Source organism: Mytilus edulis, chromosome 4 (genome assembly GCF_963676685.1).
Source record: "Mytilus edulis chromosome 4, xbMytEdul2.2, whole genome shotgun sequence".
Taxonomy (NCBI): domain Eukaryota; kingdom Metazoa; phylum Mollusca; class Bivalvia; order Mytilida; family Mytilidae; genus Mytilus; species Mytilus edulis.
The window spans coordinates 67,736,175-67,757,756 of NC_092347.1; the positions used below are offsets into that span (position 1 = coordinate 67,736,175).

A 21,582-nucleotide genomic window follows, 5' to 3' on the forward strand; every position below is an offset into this window, starting at 1 on the left:
TCTTATTTTAAAACAAAATTAATCTTTTGACCCCATTTTCATGGTCCACTGAACATAGAAATTAAAAGTTTGAGTTTCAGGTTAAAGTTTTTGGTCAAGGTAGTTTTCAATGAAGATAAAGTCCAATCAACTTGAAACATAGTACACATGTTCCCTTTTGGTTGATCAATTTACTTTTAAGGCCAAATAAGATTTTTTACCCAATTTCACGGTCCATTGAACATGGAAAATGATAATGCGAGTGGGGCATCTGTGTACTTTGGACACATTCTTGTTTTAACATCAGGTCAAAAACAGATTTTACCGAACATGCTGGAAATCTTCTACCACCAGTCTACATTCAATATTTATAGGATTCTGTCTGGACTTCTCATCAAGCAAAGTTTTTATTTAATTTTTAGACATCAAGCGAAGTATTAACTTTATTCTTAAACAACATTTTGAAAATATCTAGATCTGCACAAGAGTTATCTTTCTTTTCAGCTTATATTACAGCTTACACATACACTTTACTAATATTTTATGATTACATGTCAAGTGTATTAATAAGGAACTAATCATTATTTATCAGTGTGATTTGGCATACATATATTGTTAGGTTTGTTTTGCTTTTGGTTAACATGCAAAGCTATGGCTCTTTTATTTACTAGATTCATTTATTTTTGTGGAAACCAGTTTTATATATGGATATGTTATTTCTGTGTATATTTGATGTCATGGTTTTTTTTTAATTCTGCATACAGGCCTTTGGAAATTTATACTTTGTTGAACATTGTAATAAGTGGTTCAAATATACACATTAAATTCATGAAAATTGATAGCCCAAGAATAATGATGAATCCACTGTACTGTGGCTATTTTCACGATCACGATCGTGTAATCAGGACATAGGGTCAAAATCGTGTAGTACACGCCTAAATCGTGAAAGTTGGCAGGTATGCAGTAGTTTGAATTTATGGTGATATAAATAGACATTAATATGCATTTTACTACAGCAAAAGAAAAATGTAATTCCATATATATTTTGTAAGTGCTTAATCTAATAGTGAAGTTTAATCAAACTTCTCCTTAATGGTTTTATTGATTTTGGCATACAAAAATGAAATCAATTTATATTAGTCCTTCTTAAAGTCATAAGAAACCTCAAATTAAAAAAAAATATGCATATGTTTTTTATAACTATAAAATGGATAGTTTTCATTATACAACTTATGTAAATATACTTTTTTCTGAGGAAAATTCTTCAATTTGTCCACATTTAGAAGAAGTTTACTTATTTTTAATTGCTTGCTTCCAGGAAGCAATTCGCCGACAGATTTTCCGTATGCATAGTGACCCGAGCGTAACCCTCCTTTTAAAAATCCGGTGACCGCAATACGCATGGATCTGACATTGAAATAAACAAATATCTGATTATACATGTTAAACACGTGCTCAATACCCATGCTTTTTGTGATTTGTTTACTATAAGGTGACAATCGGTAAAACTCGGCTTCAAAACACGGCATTTAATGAGCAGCCATATTTTTTAAATCATAACAAACAGAGAGAAAAAAAATTGACGATTATATGATATATTTGCGAAAATAATGATAAAATCGTGCACAGAGGACTAAGTTTATGATATATACATGCATTGGTTCAAGAATTGGATAAACATTATTTTTCACCACTCACTCGTTTCATATGACTTTAATGACCAATTCTAAAAATGAATATTCATGAGAATTAACATGTTTTTTAATAAGTAGAAATAGTTTTCTAAACAGTATAAAAAGTGTAGATATATAATCAGTGTGAATAGTTGAATTACACTTTTCCTTTCAAAGGTGGTGAAAATAGTGAACTCCTTAATCATTATTATTATTTTACCAACTGAAAATGAATAACCGTAAAATAAAAGCCTACTTGTTTATGTTTCAGGAACTTACAAAGAAAACCACTTCAAACCAAACAAAAGGAAAGAAAGGACAAGTCAATAAAATTTGTTATACTGAAGAGGTTAACAATAAGGTGAGTCAAAGGTCACGAAAAGTTATTAGATTGCAGAAATGTTCACTCAAGAAAAGTTAATATTATTATTGTGTTGCGAAAATTAATGACGTCTGCTTTCCATGCAGATAAGTAGTTTTTCCTGCTCAGACTTTGTAAATTACATGACATGATCTTTCATGCCACTGTTATATACACCAAATTCGAAATCCCGGACATTACTACGATTAACATTATTTTTGTATTGACATATTGACCGTTGCCAAACAATCAGCTTGTGGTCAGTGATGTCAAATACTTTTTATTGTGATGGGTAAAAACTATGAAAAAAGATTTATATTATTAAAAGACCAGATTGTTGTATAACGTTGCTGAAGAGTTGACAATCTTTATCATTTTGCCAGGAATGTTTATATATATTTATTAGTAATTTTGTCTTTATGTTTTACAGGTTGTGCTAACATTAGAAACAAAAGGTTTTGACTGTCATGAAAAACATTCAGAAATCTTCCTTAAAAAATCCAAACATGTAAGTCTTTATTTATTATTGGGTAAAGCTGTATTGGATATTGAAGGCACTGTGTATATGTTTATATTAATGTTAAATAAATCCCTGTTAAATTGTAAAAAGGAGCATTGTTATTCTTTAAATTACAATTTAATGCTATAAATATGAAAGTACAAGTTAGAGCAAGCCTTTTGTTTGTTTTCGATGCATTGATTGAAAGTTATCATGAAAATCATGTGCAGTTATAGATTTTGCATTTTATTGAGATATGAAATATTGCTTTCAGAATGCTTTGCCAATCAAAACAGAGGAATCATGATAGTTCTTTGTAATTTGATTATTGTAAATTATCGTGCCTATGAGCAAGTATGGTGTCATTTATGAGATCAACAACTCTCCTTGACCTCTGTAATATTATCTACAGTATGTCAAGGACAAATATATAACCAACTGATAGTTGGATGGTTCCAATAAACACAATTCATACCATCCAGTTATTATTTAGATTTTTGTTATGAGTTGCTCTATTATTACATAACTTGAATTGATACAAACATAAGGGAGATTATATTTATTGGAGAACTTGTTCAAGAAATAAAACTCTTGATTTATATTAAGTTGAATTTTACTTTTACAGCTGTTACATTTTTTTTATAGCTAATAAAAAAAAACCTCACTTTTATAACATGTTTGATTTTGATTTTAATTTGTTTTTTGTAGTTGCGGAAATATGACAATGAAATGCTACTTTATAAAGATAGATTATTTGAATATGAGATTAACTTCCCTCCAAGGTAAGGATTGTAATGTTGAAAAATACTATATAATTGTGCGACTAATTAACCTCGAAGGTAAAGATTGTCATGTAGAATAAAGCTATATGATTCTGTCCTTATGTCCAACAAATATTTTCAACATTTTTGAACCACTGAACACAATTACTTCATTTTTAGTGAATAGCTTGACTGGGATGAGTCATGAAGTGTGAGTGTTTTCTTTTTTTTTTTTTTTTAGATCTGTTGGACACCTACTTTCTATTTGCCAATGCTTTGCATTTTTCAACATGTTTAATGAAAACAAATATTTGCGACACACTTTGTCAAAATCTACGGAACAGAATGTCTTCATATTTGGTCAGCAGATTGCAAGAATGAGATGTACTATAATTGAGAGCATTTTTTGGATCAGTTGGGACAAAAGTGTTGTTTTGTTTCCTGATATTTGGAACTACAAGTGGGGTATGCTTTGCACAACAACTTATTCATTCTTGTTTTTTTTTCCTTACAGTTATCCCTTTTCTGAAGATGTCAGTGATGGTTTATCTTATATGAAAACAAGATGTCCGTCATGGTGTGACAGATTACTGCTCTCACATAGTGCCAAAAATATCATTGTACAAGTACGTGTTGAAATAAAAATAGATATGTAAAATATATCATTGTACAAGTACGTATTGAAATAAAAATAGATGTGTTGACAAAAATGTTTAACAAATATATTTGGGCTTTGAAAATGAATATAGAAATTAAAACTTGAATTTATACATGCATGAAGATATATTCAAAAACTAGAAGTCCATGAAGTTATATAACTTAAATTTGTTTTAGCTTATTCACATGTGATTTAAAGACATTAGATTGACGGAAGAATTCTCTGATTCAGATTTAGATTATTTTTTTCGTATTTCATTTTTAGCCATCTTATATTTTTTCTTTTGTCAGTTATGAATACTTCAGTTATTAAACATAGAATACATAAGTAAGTGATGCTGACTTGGTTTTTTATCAACAATTTCAGAATGAAACAGTTGTTCCAAAATATGACACAATAGGTAAAGACAGCTGTATGGGAGATCACAAGGTACTTATACTAAGTATAATTAAGATTAAGTAATTGTCAGTTTTCATATGAGGTTAAAGGCACCACTTTATTTCAGAAACTGCAATTAAGAAAAGAAGAAAAAAAAAAAAAAAAAATGATGCTTATTCATCAAATAACTTAATTCTAGAAGGAAATGGTTTGGTTATACCCAGGGAATAGAAATAAATTTTCTTACCACAGTAAAAATTTGCCAGTTATACAGAGATCAACTGCAAAAATTAAACATTACCGGTAGGCAGAAAAGTTATTGCTGTGTTGTAAATGAGGCTCAAAACTATGTGGTATGCTTTTGTATTTTTAAACAAATTCCTTATTATTAATGCTCTTTCTGCCGTATAGTAGATCAGTGCAATAAAAATTTATTGTATTTTTTACTTGGATACGTGAAAAAAATATCACTAGTAGGAAACTTAAATACCTAGGCTTAGTTTCTTTTTGGGAAGAAGGAAACATAAGATATATCCTTATGCTAGAAGCCTGTAACAGCAGCAAGGAGATTTGACTTAAGCTGGCCTAAGTATTTCCGGTGAGGTCAGGCATCAATTGTCATCAATTATAAAATGCTATCCTTGCACTTGAAAATTGATTGTTATAATACAGATGTTAAATAATGAAGGGAGTCCTTCTTAGAGATTGACAGTATATATAGACTTTGCTGCAGTCAAAAAGGTGCAAACATGTGGCAATCAAATATGATGGAGGACTACAGGACATAATTGTCAATCTGAAAACTTGAAGTGTGAAAACTAGGTTTTATCATTCTTATATGCATAAAGACAAAATATTTATTTAATATTAATGATAAAAGCATCAATGTTAACAGCAATTTATAACTGTAGATAAATTGTATTTGAATAGGTGTATTTTGAATTTATATTTTGTTATTCTAAAAGACTTTGAGAAACACAATTATTTGCCATTGACTTTTGCTTAATTGATTTTCTTGTTTTATACAATAGGAGTAGCATAATTTATAAAAAAAGATGTATGATTTGTTGTTAAATATGAATGTGAGAACATTTGATCAAACATAATAAAGTGTAAAGGAGCAACTCTTTGATCAGGGATTTACTTCATATACATATAAGAAATGTACAAATTAATTCACATGATATTTGTATTTACACATTTTTATTCTACTTTTAGCCAGTATTTCTGTTCTTCCACTTAAAGAAAAGCCAAGGTAACCTTGAAGACAGTGTTGTTTCCTCCCAATCCCCCCTGCCTCTTGCAAAGTCTCTCTCTATTAACGGCAATATTATTGACCCTATAGACTTAGAGGATATTAATATTCATGATTTTGCTCAATTTGAAAGTGAACAGGGTCTTTCTCCTGAATTTAAGAGTAGCATTCGCAAGCGTGGAAGTGGAATTGAATTGGCACGTCCAAATGGAGACAGAAAAATGTCATTTGTAGAAGCAGCAAAGCATGTACAGAAAGTACGCAGCGTTTTACGACAATGGCCAAAGCGCCCACGTTCACGTCACCACAGCTCTTCCTCAGAAGATATGAATGATTCCGACAGTGATGAGATTAAATCCAATGAGAATAATAACATTGCTGGCAGCGAAGACTGTCTCTCAGAAAATACAACTGTATCTGATGTTTCAGAATCTCCTAGTAACAGTCCCATTAAATTACAAATAAACACTAATCCTGGTATTGGAAACACTAACACAAAGCATGTCTCTATAGAAACAGCCGAGCATGATGAGCATGTGTCACTTGTTAAACCCAGGACAGAAAATTCAACTCAGAAGATAGATGGAAAGAGGCATTGTCCCTGTGTTGTACTGTGATTGTTCATGTTTAGTTTATTTTTAGTAAGTTTATGTTATTTTTAGTTTATTATTTTATTTTTTGTTATTTTTAGTTTATTATTTTAGTTTCTATTAGTTTTTCTTTATATTTTATTTAGTTAGCTGCACAGTATTTATTTCATCTTTATCCATCCATATTTGAGTTGATATCTATAATACTAAAATTACAAGGTTCAATTTGTCAGCCGTCATCACGTAAAAACGACGAATCACAGAATTCGACTTTATATGTAACTAATATAGTACAAAGGTGTAGATTACAGCTTTTACATTAATGCTAGCAAGACAAATCTTTGTTTGGCTTGCTTGCTTTGTTTGAATCAATGTTTGCTCAAGCATGGCAAATAAGATAGGCGGGGTTTCAGCTTGTATACATCATGATACTTAAATTTTATTGGACGTTATGTTTGAGGTAAAGGACACTAAATTTTAAAACATCACATGACAATTATTCTCACATGTTTCCTTACCTGTAAATATACAATACATTCGTCAAAATTATCTCCCTATTACGCCAATTCATTTTCACAATCGTAGAAATGGAAGATAATATTTTTTTTTCGAAGATATGCATTGTCATCATCCAACTTAAAAGACTGTCGTTTATAACTTTTATTAATAAAAAAAAAAAGCTTTTCGAACACACCTACTCTGTTGTGATTCATTACATATGTATTTCACTTGACCTATACATTTCATCTTTTAGTACTGTGATTGTTTTTATGTTATAAAGTCAACCTGTAGCTTTGCTATATAAAAATGATAGAGTCTGAAGCGAGATGATTTATCAAATACTCTTGCTTTGTACGTTTTTAAGACAAAATATTCATCTTAAACACACCCTAACATAAAAATGTGCACTCGATTTTCTCTTTTCAATACAATTGTTACCCATTTTTTGGAATTTTTTCTTGAGTCACATAATGGAAGGGCAGACACGGAAATAACTGAAATAACAGTTAATAAAAATATAAACTTTTTTTGCACTCGACGCAAAACTGTGGAAGGCCAGTTTCTCAGCCTCATACAAGAAAAAAGTTTATATTTCTCTTTCATTGACCAATTACCTATTGATTTTTTTTTTTACAGGTAAGGAAACATGTGAGAATATTTGTGATGTGATGTTTTAAAATTAAGTGTCCTTATTTTTAAACCTCAGACATAACGTCCAATAAAATTTAAGTATGATGTATACAAACTGAAGTCCCGCCTATCTTAATTGCCATGCTTGAGCAAACATTGATACAAACAAAGCAAGCAAGCCAAACAAAGATTTGTCTTGCTAGCATTAATGTAAAAGCTGTAAAAATTACACCACTCCAGGCCCTTTTGTTTTCCACGTAATTAATATTGCCAATAATTAAGAAGTTCCGGGTCGAGTCCGCTACCGATACCAATAGTATATTCACCTGTTACCTATTACCTTATCTGTACGTTCCGCATCTGACAGGCGCACCACCAAACGTTGGATTCAGGACTAATATGCTATATACACGGGTCATAACCACAGGGTTGACAGTACTAAATTGTCAAATTGTTACCTATTGTAGTATTTTAATCAGTAAGACTTTCTAAGATAACAATACGAATACTAAAAATCTGGACTGAAAATAAGGCGTATAGGTACAGTTTTCAATTTGTTAGTGGGCATGACGTAAAACAGCAAAGCAAAGAATTCAACTTTATTTATAACTTATATAGGACAATGCTGTTGATTAAAAAATACTCCATTCCAGGACCTTTTGTTTTCCAAATAATTAATATTACCAATAACTGACAAGTTCCAGTTCAACGGGTTCAAACAGAAAGACTTGAAAGCAGAGAAAAACTGTGTATCTTATAACCGACATGACTTTATCAGATGACAATACTAATACTAAAATAAGACTTGCGCATAGTTATATACTTTAATTCAGTCACGAACCCGTGATATCACGGGTGTGTTCTAGTATTTTATAATTTTCTTTAAATGCACTTGTTAAACATGTTAAAGAAACTAGCTATATTTTGAAAATAAGGTTTTCTAAAATCCCTTTATCCTTTTCATGGGCTTGTGGTCATACAACTTTTGATAAAAGTTATCGTACTCACACTCAATTATTGTACTCAAACTTAGAAATAAACGTATCATAACACCAAGTTTGATATTTCAAGCACAATTTTTGTACTCTCAACCCCTGATCAAAAGTCCTGATCTGATGAATTCAAAAGAATTTCAAACAACAGTTTAGCACCAAAAGATTTACTGTATGTAATGTAACTTGGACTGATGATTTGAATGTAAGAACACATTACTCTTTCACTCTTTAAGTTAATATATATTTTATAGTTGTTGTATTTTACTGCTGATTCATTGTGAAAATGACTGACAACCTTTTGAATAGTTACCTTGAATTTTAGAAGTACAAAAAATCTGTTTATGTTTATTTTCCTTTGAAATCCTCTCTAAGTTTACTTTCAAGTCAAAGAAAAAAGTAATGTATATGGTTGTAGAGAGACTTTTGCAAGCTTCTTATATGCAACTTCCATAGCTTTGTCACATTAAATCTTTGTTGTTTATTGGCATTGTAATATCCTTTCAGAGCACTTTTTGTTAAATACTGGGTTTTTTTTCTTCCCAAATGATAAATTATATACCGATTTCAGCATACCCATTGAATGTTTCTGGAATAACATTCCTCACATGCACTCTAGACCAAATTTGGCAAAAAAACATGCTTTTGATACAATCACAATTTTAATAACAAATTCAAACGACAGAGAAAGAAAATCCTGATAACAGATAAAGCAAACTTTTTATTATTGTTCCTATTGTCATTGATCAAGGAGGCATAGTTTTCAAACTTTAGTGGCTAGCCAATATAAGGAAAAATTAGTATTTAGGAATTTGTCATCAAGTTAACCAGATATTGTAGTCAGCCAAACTTAATTTTATGAATTTCAAATTAAAAGAACTGACTAAAATGTGTCAGGGTCAGTTTGCGAATTTTATAGGAGTTTTGAGTCAGAAGAGTTGCTTTCAAACAATTTCCCTCATTTTTTCAATATGCATATATACCTAAGATTAATTTTCTTTGGACCACTTAATTTTACAGGATGCCTTTTTAACCATAAAATTCTTTGCTTGGACAGAAACTCTTTTAAGATTTAAAGATAAGACTGGCCAAAAGGTTTTCATTTTACAGTTTTTACTAATTGATGGACTAAGATTTTTGCACTTAATATTTTCAGACTGTCATGGTAAAAAAATTATGACACCACTAACTTTTTCAAACCTTTGTAGAATGATACCCAACTTGAACAAAAAACACTACACTAATATTGTCCAGATGATATATGTATTTTGTGTAATGATATTATAAAAAGCTGCATTTATGCTAATGATATTATTCAAAATAATGGAAATGCATGGTAAACTATTAACAAGGTGGATGAAATATTAAAAAATAACAACACAAAATAAAAGGATATAAAAACAGATTTGTAACAAAATATGAGCTGGTTTCTCTAATTCATTGTCATTTCAAAATTTTGATGATTTTTTTTTAAACCACTATATCACATAATTGTTCATTTAATGTTTCTTCCATTTTACCTCATGAACTATGATATTATAGGAGGGTAATAGGTAAAAAATAAGGGCATAGCTGAATGGTGGGTGGCCCTATAGTGATCAGTTTGTAACAAATTGTGTCCGCTCTACATCTAGAAAACCATTATAATTTCATAGCTAATACTTGACATGTATATCAATCAACACCAGAGGGTATGTCATAATGTATGTACAACTTCCTAGGTCAAAGGTCAAGGTCAAAATTTTGGTTCCAATTTACATTCCCATGTTTTATGGTAAAGATGCAATTATTTTACCACACATTATTCACAGCCGGCCCCACAGAGATGGCTCTAATCTCAATGATGTCTAGTTTAATATCTGACATGAAAATATATATCAATTGATAAGTGGATCAATTACTACTTTTAATGCATATACTGTTGATGTTATAAATATTTCCTCTGACATAAATCAAAAGATGGTCAACACTACTACTGAAAATATCAGCTCTTCTAAATTTAAATTGGCAAAGTCAACTTTAGGAACCTATTCAGTGTTTACTTAAACAATGTACATATGGAATATGAAACTTTAGAAAGAATATAAAGGGTACATCCTGCTTTGGGATAGTATCTCTAACTTTAGAAAGAACGTAAAGGCTACATCCTGCTATGGGATAGTATCTCTAACTTTAGAAAGAACATAATGGCTACATCCTGCTTTGGGATAGTATCTCTAACTTTAGAAAGAACGTAAAGGCTACATCCTGCTATGGGATAGTATCTCTAACTTTAGAAAGAACATAATGGCTACATCCTGCTTTGGGATAGTATCTCTAACTTTAGAAAGAACGTAAAGGCTACATCCTGCTATGGGATAGTATCTCTAACTTTAGAAAGAACATAAAGGCTACATCCTGCTTTAGGATAGTATCTCTAACTTTAGAAAGAGCGTAAAGGCTACATCCTGCTTTGGGATAGTATCTCTATAGTAAATCAATATAAATTTATGCATATGGTATGTGAGCAAGGTAAGCCACTACCAAATTAGACTATTTACCGGATTTGTAATAACAAAAGCAACATGATGGGTGCCACATGTGGAGCAGGATCTGCTTACTCTTCCTGAGCACCTGAGATCACCCCAGTTTTTTGTTGGGGTTTGTGTTGCTTTGTTTTTTCAGTTTTCTAGGTTGTGTCTATTGCACTATTATTTGTCTATTTGTCTTTTTATTTTTAGCCATGGTGTTGTCAGTTTATTTTCAATCTATGAGTTTGACTGTTCCTCTGGTATCTTGCGTCCCTCTCTTGAAGTTTTTTTTTTATTCATAAATGTAATGTGTGTAGGATGGTATGGTCCTGGTCTCAGATTCTTTTAAGACATGAAATGAAAGATTTCAAAGAATGGTTTCTCATGAGTTTGACTTTAATGAAAATTATACCAGGAAATATTCAGCACAAACTGTTATATAAAAATACTTTAGAAATAAACTGAACACAGAAATTTGTATATGTCTTATCTTGCATGACTGAATTAAAAAAAAATCTGATAGAAATATATGTATTTTTTTTTTAAATTTGATAAAGTTAAATTGAGTTTACAAGTTTGTACATACTTATCTCTCATATTTCTTTTTCAGCACCAACAGTTTCTGCCCCTGAATTGTTACAGCTCCCTACTGCAACAGAAGTTATTATCCCTAGTACACAAGTGAAAATTTCTCATGTTGACACAACAAAATACATTCATATACGTCAACAAAATGGAAAATCTACACGAGTATTTAGAGAGACATCTGTGTGACCAAGAATTATAATTTACTTCATATTCATAATTAATCAATCAGCTATTTTTTTTTAAATTTAGATTTGCTGATGAATGTATTTATCAGTACCGTGGAAAGGAAATATTCTGTTTGTAATACCTCAATAAGACATACTATACTTATGTGTCATGATGACATGTTCTACTTACTTACTCAATGAAACATGTTAACTAATGTGTCGTGGTGACATTTTCTTACATGCTGATCTACGGGTTATGTGAGAGGACATGGTTGTTGATGGGTATGTGTTAATTCTAAGTACAACCCATTGCAAGAGTGTGTTTATAGTAAAGTTGATAGTGCGATGTAGCCATGTAATGTGTTAGGTGAAGCTTAATTTGAAAGAATAATTGCTGCTTACAATAGATAATATGAAAAGTGTACAAAGTTAGTGTACACACACATGACACATTTGTTTAGTTTTAATCTTTTTTTTTAAATTACTTTTTTCAACAAAAAATTTTTATGTTATTCTCAAAGAATCTTGTCTATCAGAAACTAGATAAGTTGTGTATGAAAAATTGGAAGACAAATTAATGATGATTTATATACAGGACAATATTTTCTGTTTCAGTGTCTTAGTACACAACTAAAACTTATATTTGACTCCTAAAAGATGCAATATTTGTTAATTGATTGATGCAAATATTATAATTATTTAAATCATATGAAATGGTTGGGCATTATTTTACACTTTAGACAATACAACTTGTATTGATTTAGGTAAACATTTTTCCAGTCATTTTTGTTTGTTCAGCATGTCTTGGTACAAAAAGTACTACAAATTTGTTATTAAAGAGACATGTACATGTATTTAATTATTATTTATTTATACAAAAAATAGTGCATTTATTTATTATATTCTCAAGTGATATTTTAATAAAATCACTTTCTAATAGTATAAAAAATATAGCATCTCTAAATCATAAAATATAACTTCCTATATCAATAATAATGCGTAGATTAATATTAGGTCAACAGGATCACAAAGTACTCGGATCATGAATTTATAACTCATTAATAATGATTGTCAAGTTATATTTGTGCATAGGTTGTGTAGGTAGAATGATTGGCTCTCAAGTTTTGTGTGAAAATTAACACATAAACAGTAGTTTTTGCAAAGTTATGGAAGAAGCAAAGAGGAATTGAAATCTTAAACTTCTATGTAGTGTAATATATTTGAAATCCTAAACTGGAAAAAGGCTTTTATCTCTATCTTAGTTCATATTAAATGGTTCAATTTGAAAATCATCTTCATAACCTGTCAATCATATAAACTCACTGTCAAAGTAAATGTACATGTACTCTGAATTTAGGCATAGAGTGCAAATGGCAAAGTAACCTGATTTTTCTGAAAATAATGTCTTTCAAATTTATATTCATTGCAAATGAGTGAGTGAGTGGGCTGAGATCGTTCTTAAATTCACTAAAGTTGATAGTTCCAGCCATTACCAGAAATATACCAAATAAGTAGGAACATTATGCCCAAAAAGTGTATCAAAACAATGCATATAAAAAAAATTAGTGTGTCAATTCTAAGTTGTGTTTATGAATCAATCTCTCAAATTTTTTTCATGTAAAACTTGCATTAGAAGTAATATATGTTATGATTACTATAGACTTGTTTTAATTTTAGCAATAAATTTTAAAATGGCCATAGACTGTATAAAAGGTAGGGAGTCTATTAGGGACAAATTGCTTCTAATGTTAACACAAATGGTTATTTCAATATTAACACTAAATACAGCTTATAACAACATCAACACAATAAATGCTGCTAACAACAACACAAAAGAATAGAAGGATTTCATTGTATTTATATTATTTTTATTTTAGGAACAAAAAAAGGGATCTATTTTAATGTGAAAAGGTTTAGAAAAAGTAAATTCAACATAATTAAATTGTTAGTGGGATTGATGAACTTCATAAGTTTTTCATATTTTAGTAATAGAGATTGTGAATTTTTTCTAACATATCAGTCCATGCATTATATGCAGTCAGATGACATTTAAACCTACACACAGCTTTCACAAAATATGGACCCAAAAATTCCAGAAAGTAGAATTTTTTGCTTTATGACAAACACTTAGATGTAAATTCTTTTGGCAATAATGGTATGTTCCAACAGAAAACCCCTTTTGGCAATAATGGTAGGTTCCAACAGAAAATCCCAACTTACCAACAAAAACAAAAGTAAATTATATCATGTTATTGTTTACAAAAAGGATCATGTATTTGCATTCGAAGATGATGTGTCGTCCATCATTTTAATTTTCATTAATAATATTTGAATTAAAAAATGTGTATTAATTAACAATTTTATTATCATAATGGTTTGTTACTGTGTCAGATGTTCAGTAAAATAGTTTTTTGACAACTTGGAAAAACTTACAGATATTAAATGAAAATTTACTAAATAATGATACCTGTTGCTATAAATAATCCATGAGATATAACAAAAGATATAAAAGCCTTTAAATTCCTGCTGCAAAAGGGAGGTAATTCTTGATTAGAACAGGAATTAAAAATTAGGTATATAGAACAAAAAGTACAATACTACAGGGTTAAAATATGCAAACAAGGTAAATGTTGGTAATGAGGATTATAGAACTGTAAATGATCATAAAAGTTGTTGAGCTAGATACTAAAAATATTCAAAATACGTGGAGTTCCATGATAATATTTGTGTCCGACTCATTTTGTTAATTATAACTTCTTTGGTCATCATATATTTATATATAGGTGCTTATTTATGTAGTGTAGTAGATTAGTGTACATATGTGTAGCAATAGAGATCTGTACAGAATATTTACTTTTGTTAATCAGGTAAAACCCTAATTAGTTACTACTAATATGTCGTTGATATTTTATAGAATCTATTTATTATTATTATTTGCATTGCTTATTTGTATGCATATCTGTGTTAATTCTTATATCTGTATATCAACATTCTGACATTGTGATGGGAGGGAGGTGCTGTTTTTGTTTTAATTCAGTCTGTTTTATGTATATTCTGTTGGAAATAGTTATAGAATGAACTTTTGTTAAGATTCCAAAAAATTCTGTGCAATTATATTTTTTCATTTGATGGTGCTGTCTTTTTGGTTCTGACTATACGAAGTTACCAGACATATGTAGGAACCTTATTGGATCAGGCATACAGTTGAAAAGAAAAAATAGGTTCAAAATGCAAACAAAACTGATACTTTGGCTGAATCCAGGTTTATTGCATATTTAAGCATCACCTCAAATATAGACATAACATGCCATATAAAAAGATATTCTCCACTAAATCAGAATTTCGAGTTTACATTCAAATGATAATTTATTATATAAAAATCATATAATCAGTTAATATATGCAATTTAGAAGTAATTATTCGAATTAGTATCCAGTTTGAATTATCATATATACAAAATAGGATATAAATTCTTATAATTAAATAATCATTTTCAGTAATATGTTATAAGCTGTCTCCATTTAATTTCATCACTAATTTTACTCAGGAATTTTGTTAGATAGTACAGACAGTACTATAAATAGATTGTAAAATGTGTGGGGAAAAAATTAATTTTGTACAAATTTAAAAGAAAATGCATGTTACATACCGGTATTTGTTAATTCTTTTGTTTGAGTATGCAGTTGTTCTTTTTACAAATCAACCATTGTATAGCCATTTACCACAACATATATTTTGTTTATATTTAATAAAATAGGCTAGATCTGTGGAGACCTCGGTGCAAGTCCATGACATATAAGTTAAAAATTTTAATTGCCTTAAATCAGGATAGTATTTTTCTGAGAATACCAAAGTGTAGTGGTTAAAATTTGGTGTGAACTTTTGACACTGGTTATTTAAAAACTGTATTTTAATTTCTTAATAAAGTTCAGTTATAAGAAAAAAGGAAAAAAGGATAATGCTTTGAGACCTGTAATAGGGTAGAATATAACTTCCTCAAAAAATAGATTTTGAAGTGGAAGAGTTAATAAAATAGCTTAATAAAATCTTACTAATTGTAATAACTTGACATAACAACTCAGGATATATCAATTATTTGAGACCTGTAACTCAATAAGTATATAGAGTTTATTTTTTGTCTAAAGTTAACGTTTTAGATGTAAATACTCATAATTATACACTTTATACTTTGGGTGTAGATTCTGGTGAATGTTTTATTTTTTGGTTATGTTCATTTTGGCCAATTCTTTGTGGCACTACACAAACTCAAATATCACAATTTGCTGTATTGGTATTTCAGCTGTGACTTTAGCTGCAACTCCTATAATTAAGAAGACAAGTACACATTACTGTTTACCATCTATTTATTTCTTGGATGTTAGATATATACCAAACTTTGAGTTATTTTGCATATTTTTCATCAAACAATATTTATTTTCTAATCTTTGTAATATGCTTTCTATAAATGTAGATTCTTTTATTGTTTAATAGATGATGATAAAAATATTAATCGTTCCTACTTTTATCAACAGAGTGTTAAAATTTGACATTATCTTTTATGTTTACACTGTTAATTATCTTTTACACATAAGCATCCATATATCTATAAGAAAAACATATATATTTTACTGAAAATCTATTATTGATTTGGTCAAGAAATTGATTTATTTTTTAGATTTCAGCGCATAGATAGAATTAATGATTAGGCAGTTGTCAATGCTTGACGGAAGCAACATCAATTTAGTGTGTTGTTCTAACTTTGAATGACGAGAGAAAACTAATTTTAAATATTAAATCAAATAATATTTGTGTTCCCTGGACGCACCATTTCTGTGAGCTGTAATTGTTTGCTTTCATTGAATATAACAAGCAGATAGTACATATACTCGTGAGTGACTTTTTTATTGAATGGCTAAAGTTTATAGTTCACTAAGTATAAAATACTCTTTTTTATTTAATACTACTATAAACAGGCAAACATAGTTAGCAAATCAATAAACATTTATTTGATAATGTATAAATTTTAAAAACAGTTATTTGTGTTGAAACATTTTTCATTAAGTCAAATCATTGCTTTGTATTACATTTAACTATACTATTAACTTGATTACATTTTTGGTATAAATTGAAAAATAATTTAATTATGTGCAGTATTTGTGATAAGTCCTTAGATTTATTTTATAGCTTGAAAACAATCATATTTGAAATCCATTCAAGGTTATTAAGTACAGCCTTAGTATACAATTTATTTTAACTTTATCAATATAAAACAACAACAACCAGACCTTGTTAAAACCACATTTTCATTGTTGTGTTTCATTTCAGCAATATTACATTTTTTGTTATATTTTTCTGTCTTGTTGTAAATCCAAATAAACTATGAAAACTCTTATTTTTGTGATCTTTGTTACAAATCTTTAAAAGAGGGACGAAAGATACCAAAGGGACAGTCAAACTCATAAATCTAAAACAAACTGACAACGCCATGGCTAAAAATGAAAAAGACAAACAGAAAAACAATAGTACACATGACACAACATAAAAAACTAAAGAATAAACAACACGAACCCCACCAAAAACTAGGGGTGATCTCAGGTGCTCCGGAAGGGTAAGCAGATCCTGCTCCACATGTGGCACCCGTCGTGTTGTTTATGTGATTGTAAATCCGGTAAATAGTCTTATTCGGTAGGTCACATTCATGAAAGGGAAGGGGATTGTAGTAAGGACGTAAGGAACATATCCAATATCATTTGTGAAACGGTTATTCCATAACGGTTAACCAACTCGTGATGGCGTCCGTAAAATTTACGAAGGGATGATTTCAACTTCACCATTTGGAACTCTTGGTTTAATAGCTTCCTTGTGAGCAGCAACCCTCTCTCAAGAAAATCATGATAGGAAATGCAAGCACAGGAATATCGTTTAAGTTCAGTCTAGAAGAAGAATATTTTGATAAACAATGTTATAGAGAAAAATGTAAAATATCAAAAATACCAAACTTTAAGAAAATTAAAATTGGAAAGTACCTAATCAATATGATCAACTGACAAATCTAATGCTCAAACACATCAAACGAATGAAAAACAACTGTCACATTCCTGAATTAGTACACATGATTTTATAGCTAGCTAAACCCCTCACTTGTATGACAGTCACATTGAATTCCAATATATTGACATAAACATAATAGGTAAAAGTGTTTTAAATAGGGATACAGCAGTCTTCATTGTTTTATAATCTTGACTACTTTAACAAACAAAAAAATGTAAAAAAGACAAAATGGCATAGACAGAGCACATGAGACAATAAGAAAGACAAGAATTCTAAAATGACCACAACACAACACTTTGGCAGGATGCATAAGTACCAAGCCATGCAAACACAATATGACCATATAGATGACAATCATAGCTGTTGCTGTCCTACAAATTAAGTTATTTCCCAATTCGTTCCTGTAACGAACATATACTTTTTGTGTACTAGTCTACATAATTTTACCCATCATTTAATAAATGAAACAACAGTTTTAGATCTTGTCAGACACGATGACCATTCTCTATTTCATTTTGATTTTTGCACTAAGCAGCACAGTGTCAAAATGTCTACACCTGTAACCCATGTCTCCTTTTAAGGACCTTTTGACAAGGTTTCTATAATTACGGTCTGCTCCAACGAAAGGGCGGCACGGTTACAGAAACATGGTTTATGTTGTGAGCGGTCTGAATTTGAACATGAGGCAGGTAGCTTGCGGTCGTTATGCTTCTTGTTCACACACTTTGCATATTGTACTTGATATCTGGCATTTAAAGGATTTTTCTGTCTTTTTGTCTTGCTTGCCAAGTGGCAAAATCAAAGGATAAAACACATCAAACGAATGGACAACTGTCATATTCCTGACTTGGTACAGGCTTTTTCAAATGAAGGAAATGGTGGATTGAACCTAGTTTTATAGCGCTAAACCTCTCACTTTTATGACAGTCTCATCAAATTCCGTTTTGTTTATTTTTACAACAATGCGTGAACAAAACCGACATAATCGGTAAGACAGTCAAAGTATGGTTACATCAGTCATCACTGTGTTACAATGTCAAGACAAACAAACATTTGAAAAAACACAAAAAGCATCTATCAAATTAGAAATCACATTCCTTGTTTCCCGTGTTGGGCGTCAGAAAATACAAACGTAACAAAACAAAATTTTGTTGTTCAATGTCTATTCAAAACAATTATAATTTCAAATAGGGAATGGTGGTATACAGGGTTATACAATCAAAAGTTACGTTAGAATTAATTTCAGAAACAGGCCGAGATTAAAAAATATCCAGCAGTTCATTAAATTTTTTATGAATCCATATATGGTTAATACTAGGCAGTGTCTGCGCGTACCCGCATGTGGGTACGAATAGTCAAATTGACATTCGTAGGCTACGCGTACCCACATCCGGTTTTATAATAAAATGCAATCAAATCGGGAATTAAACGTGAAATATATACAGAAATTATCGAAAATATGGGGATTTCGAGTAGAACGAGTGAAGGGTATGACAAATAATATTTTCGAATTGTATTTATAAGTTAATAATATCAGAGACGTCTCTGATAATATATAATTAAATGCACATGTACTGATTGAAAATGAAATATACAGAGTCCTATAATCTGATAATATATAATTTCCGAATTTTAAGTTGCTTCCACGCCTCAGAGGCAAAATATTTTTTGATGCGCTGAAGGTTTAAATTACATTTTCGTCAAACATTTTGTTATCTATTAACGAAGCTTTGATAGAAGATTATTGGCATCGGCCTTTGTTTTTCCAGAAATAATGTATTAGGCCTTAATTTTTCCTGTCGAACTTGTTTAGAATATTTTGCCTCCGTGAATGACAGGAAAAAAATATTCTGTAAAACTTGATTTCCTCTTTATTTTTTGTTTTTCCAGTTCATCTTTTCTCTGCAGCTGCAATTGACTCCGAGTTTGTTTTTATATACAATTGTATAAAATCAATCGACTGATACTTTTGAACACATTGTTCCAATTCATGATAACTTTGAAATGTCTGCCCCACATGTATATCACTCTTTTCCCATTTTAAGAATATTTATTAACCGGGAAAAACTGTTGATCACTTACATATATATAAATGTTTACAAAACTTCTTAAGTAGTTGATCAATTTTATTCACTAATTGCGATAATTTCTGTATATATTTTACGTTTAATTCCCGATCCGATGGCAATTTATTATAAAACCGGATGTGGGTACGCGTAGCCTACGAACGGCAATTTTGCTATTCGTACCCGCATGCGGGTACGCGCAGACACTGCCTTAATACTACTACGTGAATGAAATAATTTTGTCATTTGTCGTTCAAAGTATTGTCAAATTTATAATAAAACAATAACATAATGACATATAATAGAACAGTAACATATTGATGGGAACTTTAAAAATACAGAGTCTAGCGACACATATGAAATGCTTTGACGGCGACGGTGACAATGCTAACTGCATCAACAATTGAATCGAGTCCACCTAATATATATTTTCGGGAACATCAAATCTGTTACAATTCTATTCGATAGTATAAAAGAATTTTCGGATGATAAGATTCATCCACACATACATAAATTCATATATAAGCCCAACTTGACGACAGGACTATAGGTCCAGTGTGAGTTCTAATCATTGCTTGGCATATGTCTCCTGTTATAATAATGGTATTCCACTGTCTGCTCTACCTTTTTTAAGCCCAACCTACGATAGTAGAGGAGCATTATGTTTTCTGGTCTGTGCGTCCGTCCGTTCGTTCGTCTCACTTCAGGTTAAAGTTTATGGTGTCGAGATAGTTTTTGGTGAAGTTGAAGTCCAATCAACTAGAAACTTAGTATACATGTTCCCTATGATCTTTCTAACTTCAATTCCAAATAAGATTTTTTTTACCCCAATTTTCGCGTCCACTGAACATAGAAAATGATAGTGCGAGTGGGTCATCCGTGTACTAGTCACAGCAATCCTTCGTAAATATTTTCCCTAATTTACAGTTAATATACCTTAAAAGAGGGACGAAAGATACCAAAGGGACAGTCAAACTCATAAATCTAAAACAAACTGACAACGCCATGGCTAAAAATAAAAAAGACAAACAGAAAAACAGAAAAACAGAAAAACAGCAGCACACACGACACAACACAGAGAACCAAAGAATAAACAACACGAACCCCACCAAAAACTAGGGGTGATCTCAGGTGCTCCGGAAGGGTAAGCAGATCCTGCTCCACATGTGGCACCCGTCGTGTTGCTTAAGTGATTACAAATCCGGTAAATAGTCTAATTCGGTAGGTCATATTCATGAAAGGGAAGGGGGTTGTAGTTACGACGTAAGGAACATATCCGATATCATTTGTGAAACGGTTATTCCATAACGGTCAACCAACTCGTGATGGCGTCCGTAAAATGTACGAAGGGATGATTTCAACTTCACCATTTGGAACTCTTGGTTTAATAGCTTCCTTGTGAGCAGCAAACCTCTATCAAGAAAATCATGATAGGAAATGCAAGCACGGGAATATCGTATCAATTGGGAGATATATACCCCGTATGCAGGTGCTGCTGGAATGTTGCTACTTAGAAATGGAAAGTTCACAATTGGAAAGCTGAAATCATCTCTTTTGTCGTAAAGTTTTGTTTTCAACCGACCCTCATTGTCAATTTCTAGATGTAAGTCAAGATATGAAGCCGACTTAACTGTATCTGTAGTATCCTTTATCTCTAGTTCGATTGGATAGATGCGTTCCACATAGTCACCAAATTTTGAATTGTTTAGTGAAAGAACATCATCTATATAGCGGAAAGTAGAGTTAAAGGATATTGCTAACTTCTTATCTTTCTTCTTCAGAAGTTCCTGCATGAAGTCAGCCTCATAATAATAAAGAAACAAGTCGGCGAGTAGAGGGGCACAGTTTGTTCCCATTGGAATGCCGACAGTCTGTTGAAAAACACGTCCTCCGAACGTAACAAATATGTTGTCAATCAAGAAA

General features: G+C 30.7%; 1 protein-coding gene across 2 annotated transcripts in view; it reads left to right on the top strand.

Moving 5' to 3' along the window:
* LOC139520298 (inositol polyphosphate-5-phosphatase A-like) overlaps positions 1–16,934 on the top strand; it is a 52,273-nt gene extending 35,339 nt beyond the window's left edge. The window contains exons 12-18 of one of the 2 annotated variants that reach the window (XM_071312828.1): positions 1,924–2,013; positions 2,444–2,521; positions 3,221–3,294; positions 3,788–3,899; positions 4,298–4,360; positions 5,528–6,205; positions 11,398–16,934. In XM_071312828.1, the coding sequence (XP_071168929.1) occupies positions 1,924–2,013; positions 2,444–2,521; positions 3,221–3,294; positions 3,788–3,899; positions 4,298–4,360; positions 5,528–6,181 (1,071 nt within the window). In that variant the 3' untranslated portion in view covers positions 6,182–6,205; positions 11,398–16,934. The remainder of the gene's footprint in view (positions 1–1,923; positions 2,014–2,443; positions 2,522–3,220; positions 3,295–3,787; positions 3,900–4,297; positions 4,361–5,527; positions 6,206–11,397) is intronic. The other variant, XM_071312829.1, reaches the window with a different exon arrangement.
* The last annotated feature ends 4,648 nt before the right edge of the window (positions 16,935–21,582 follow it).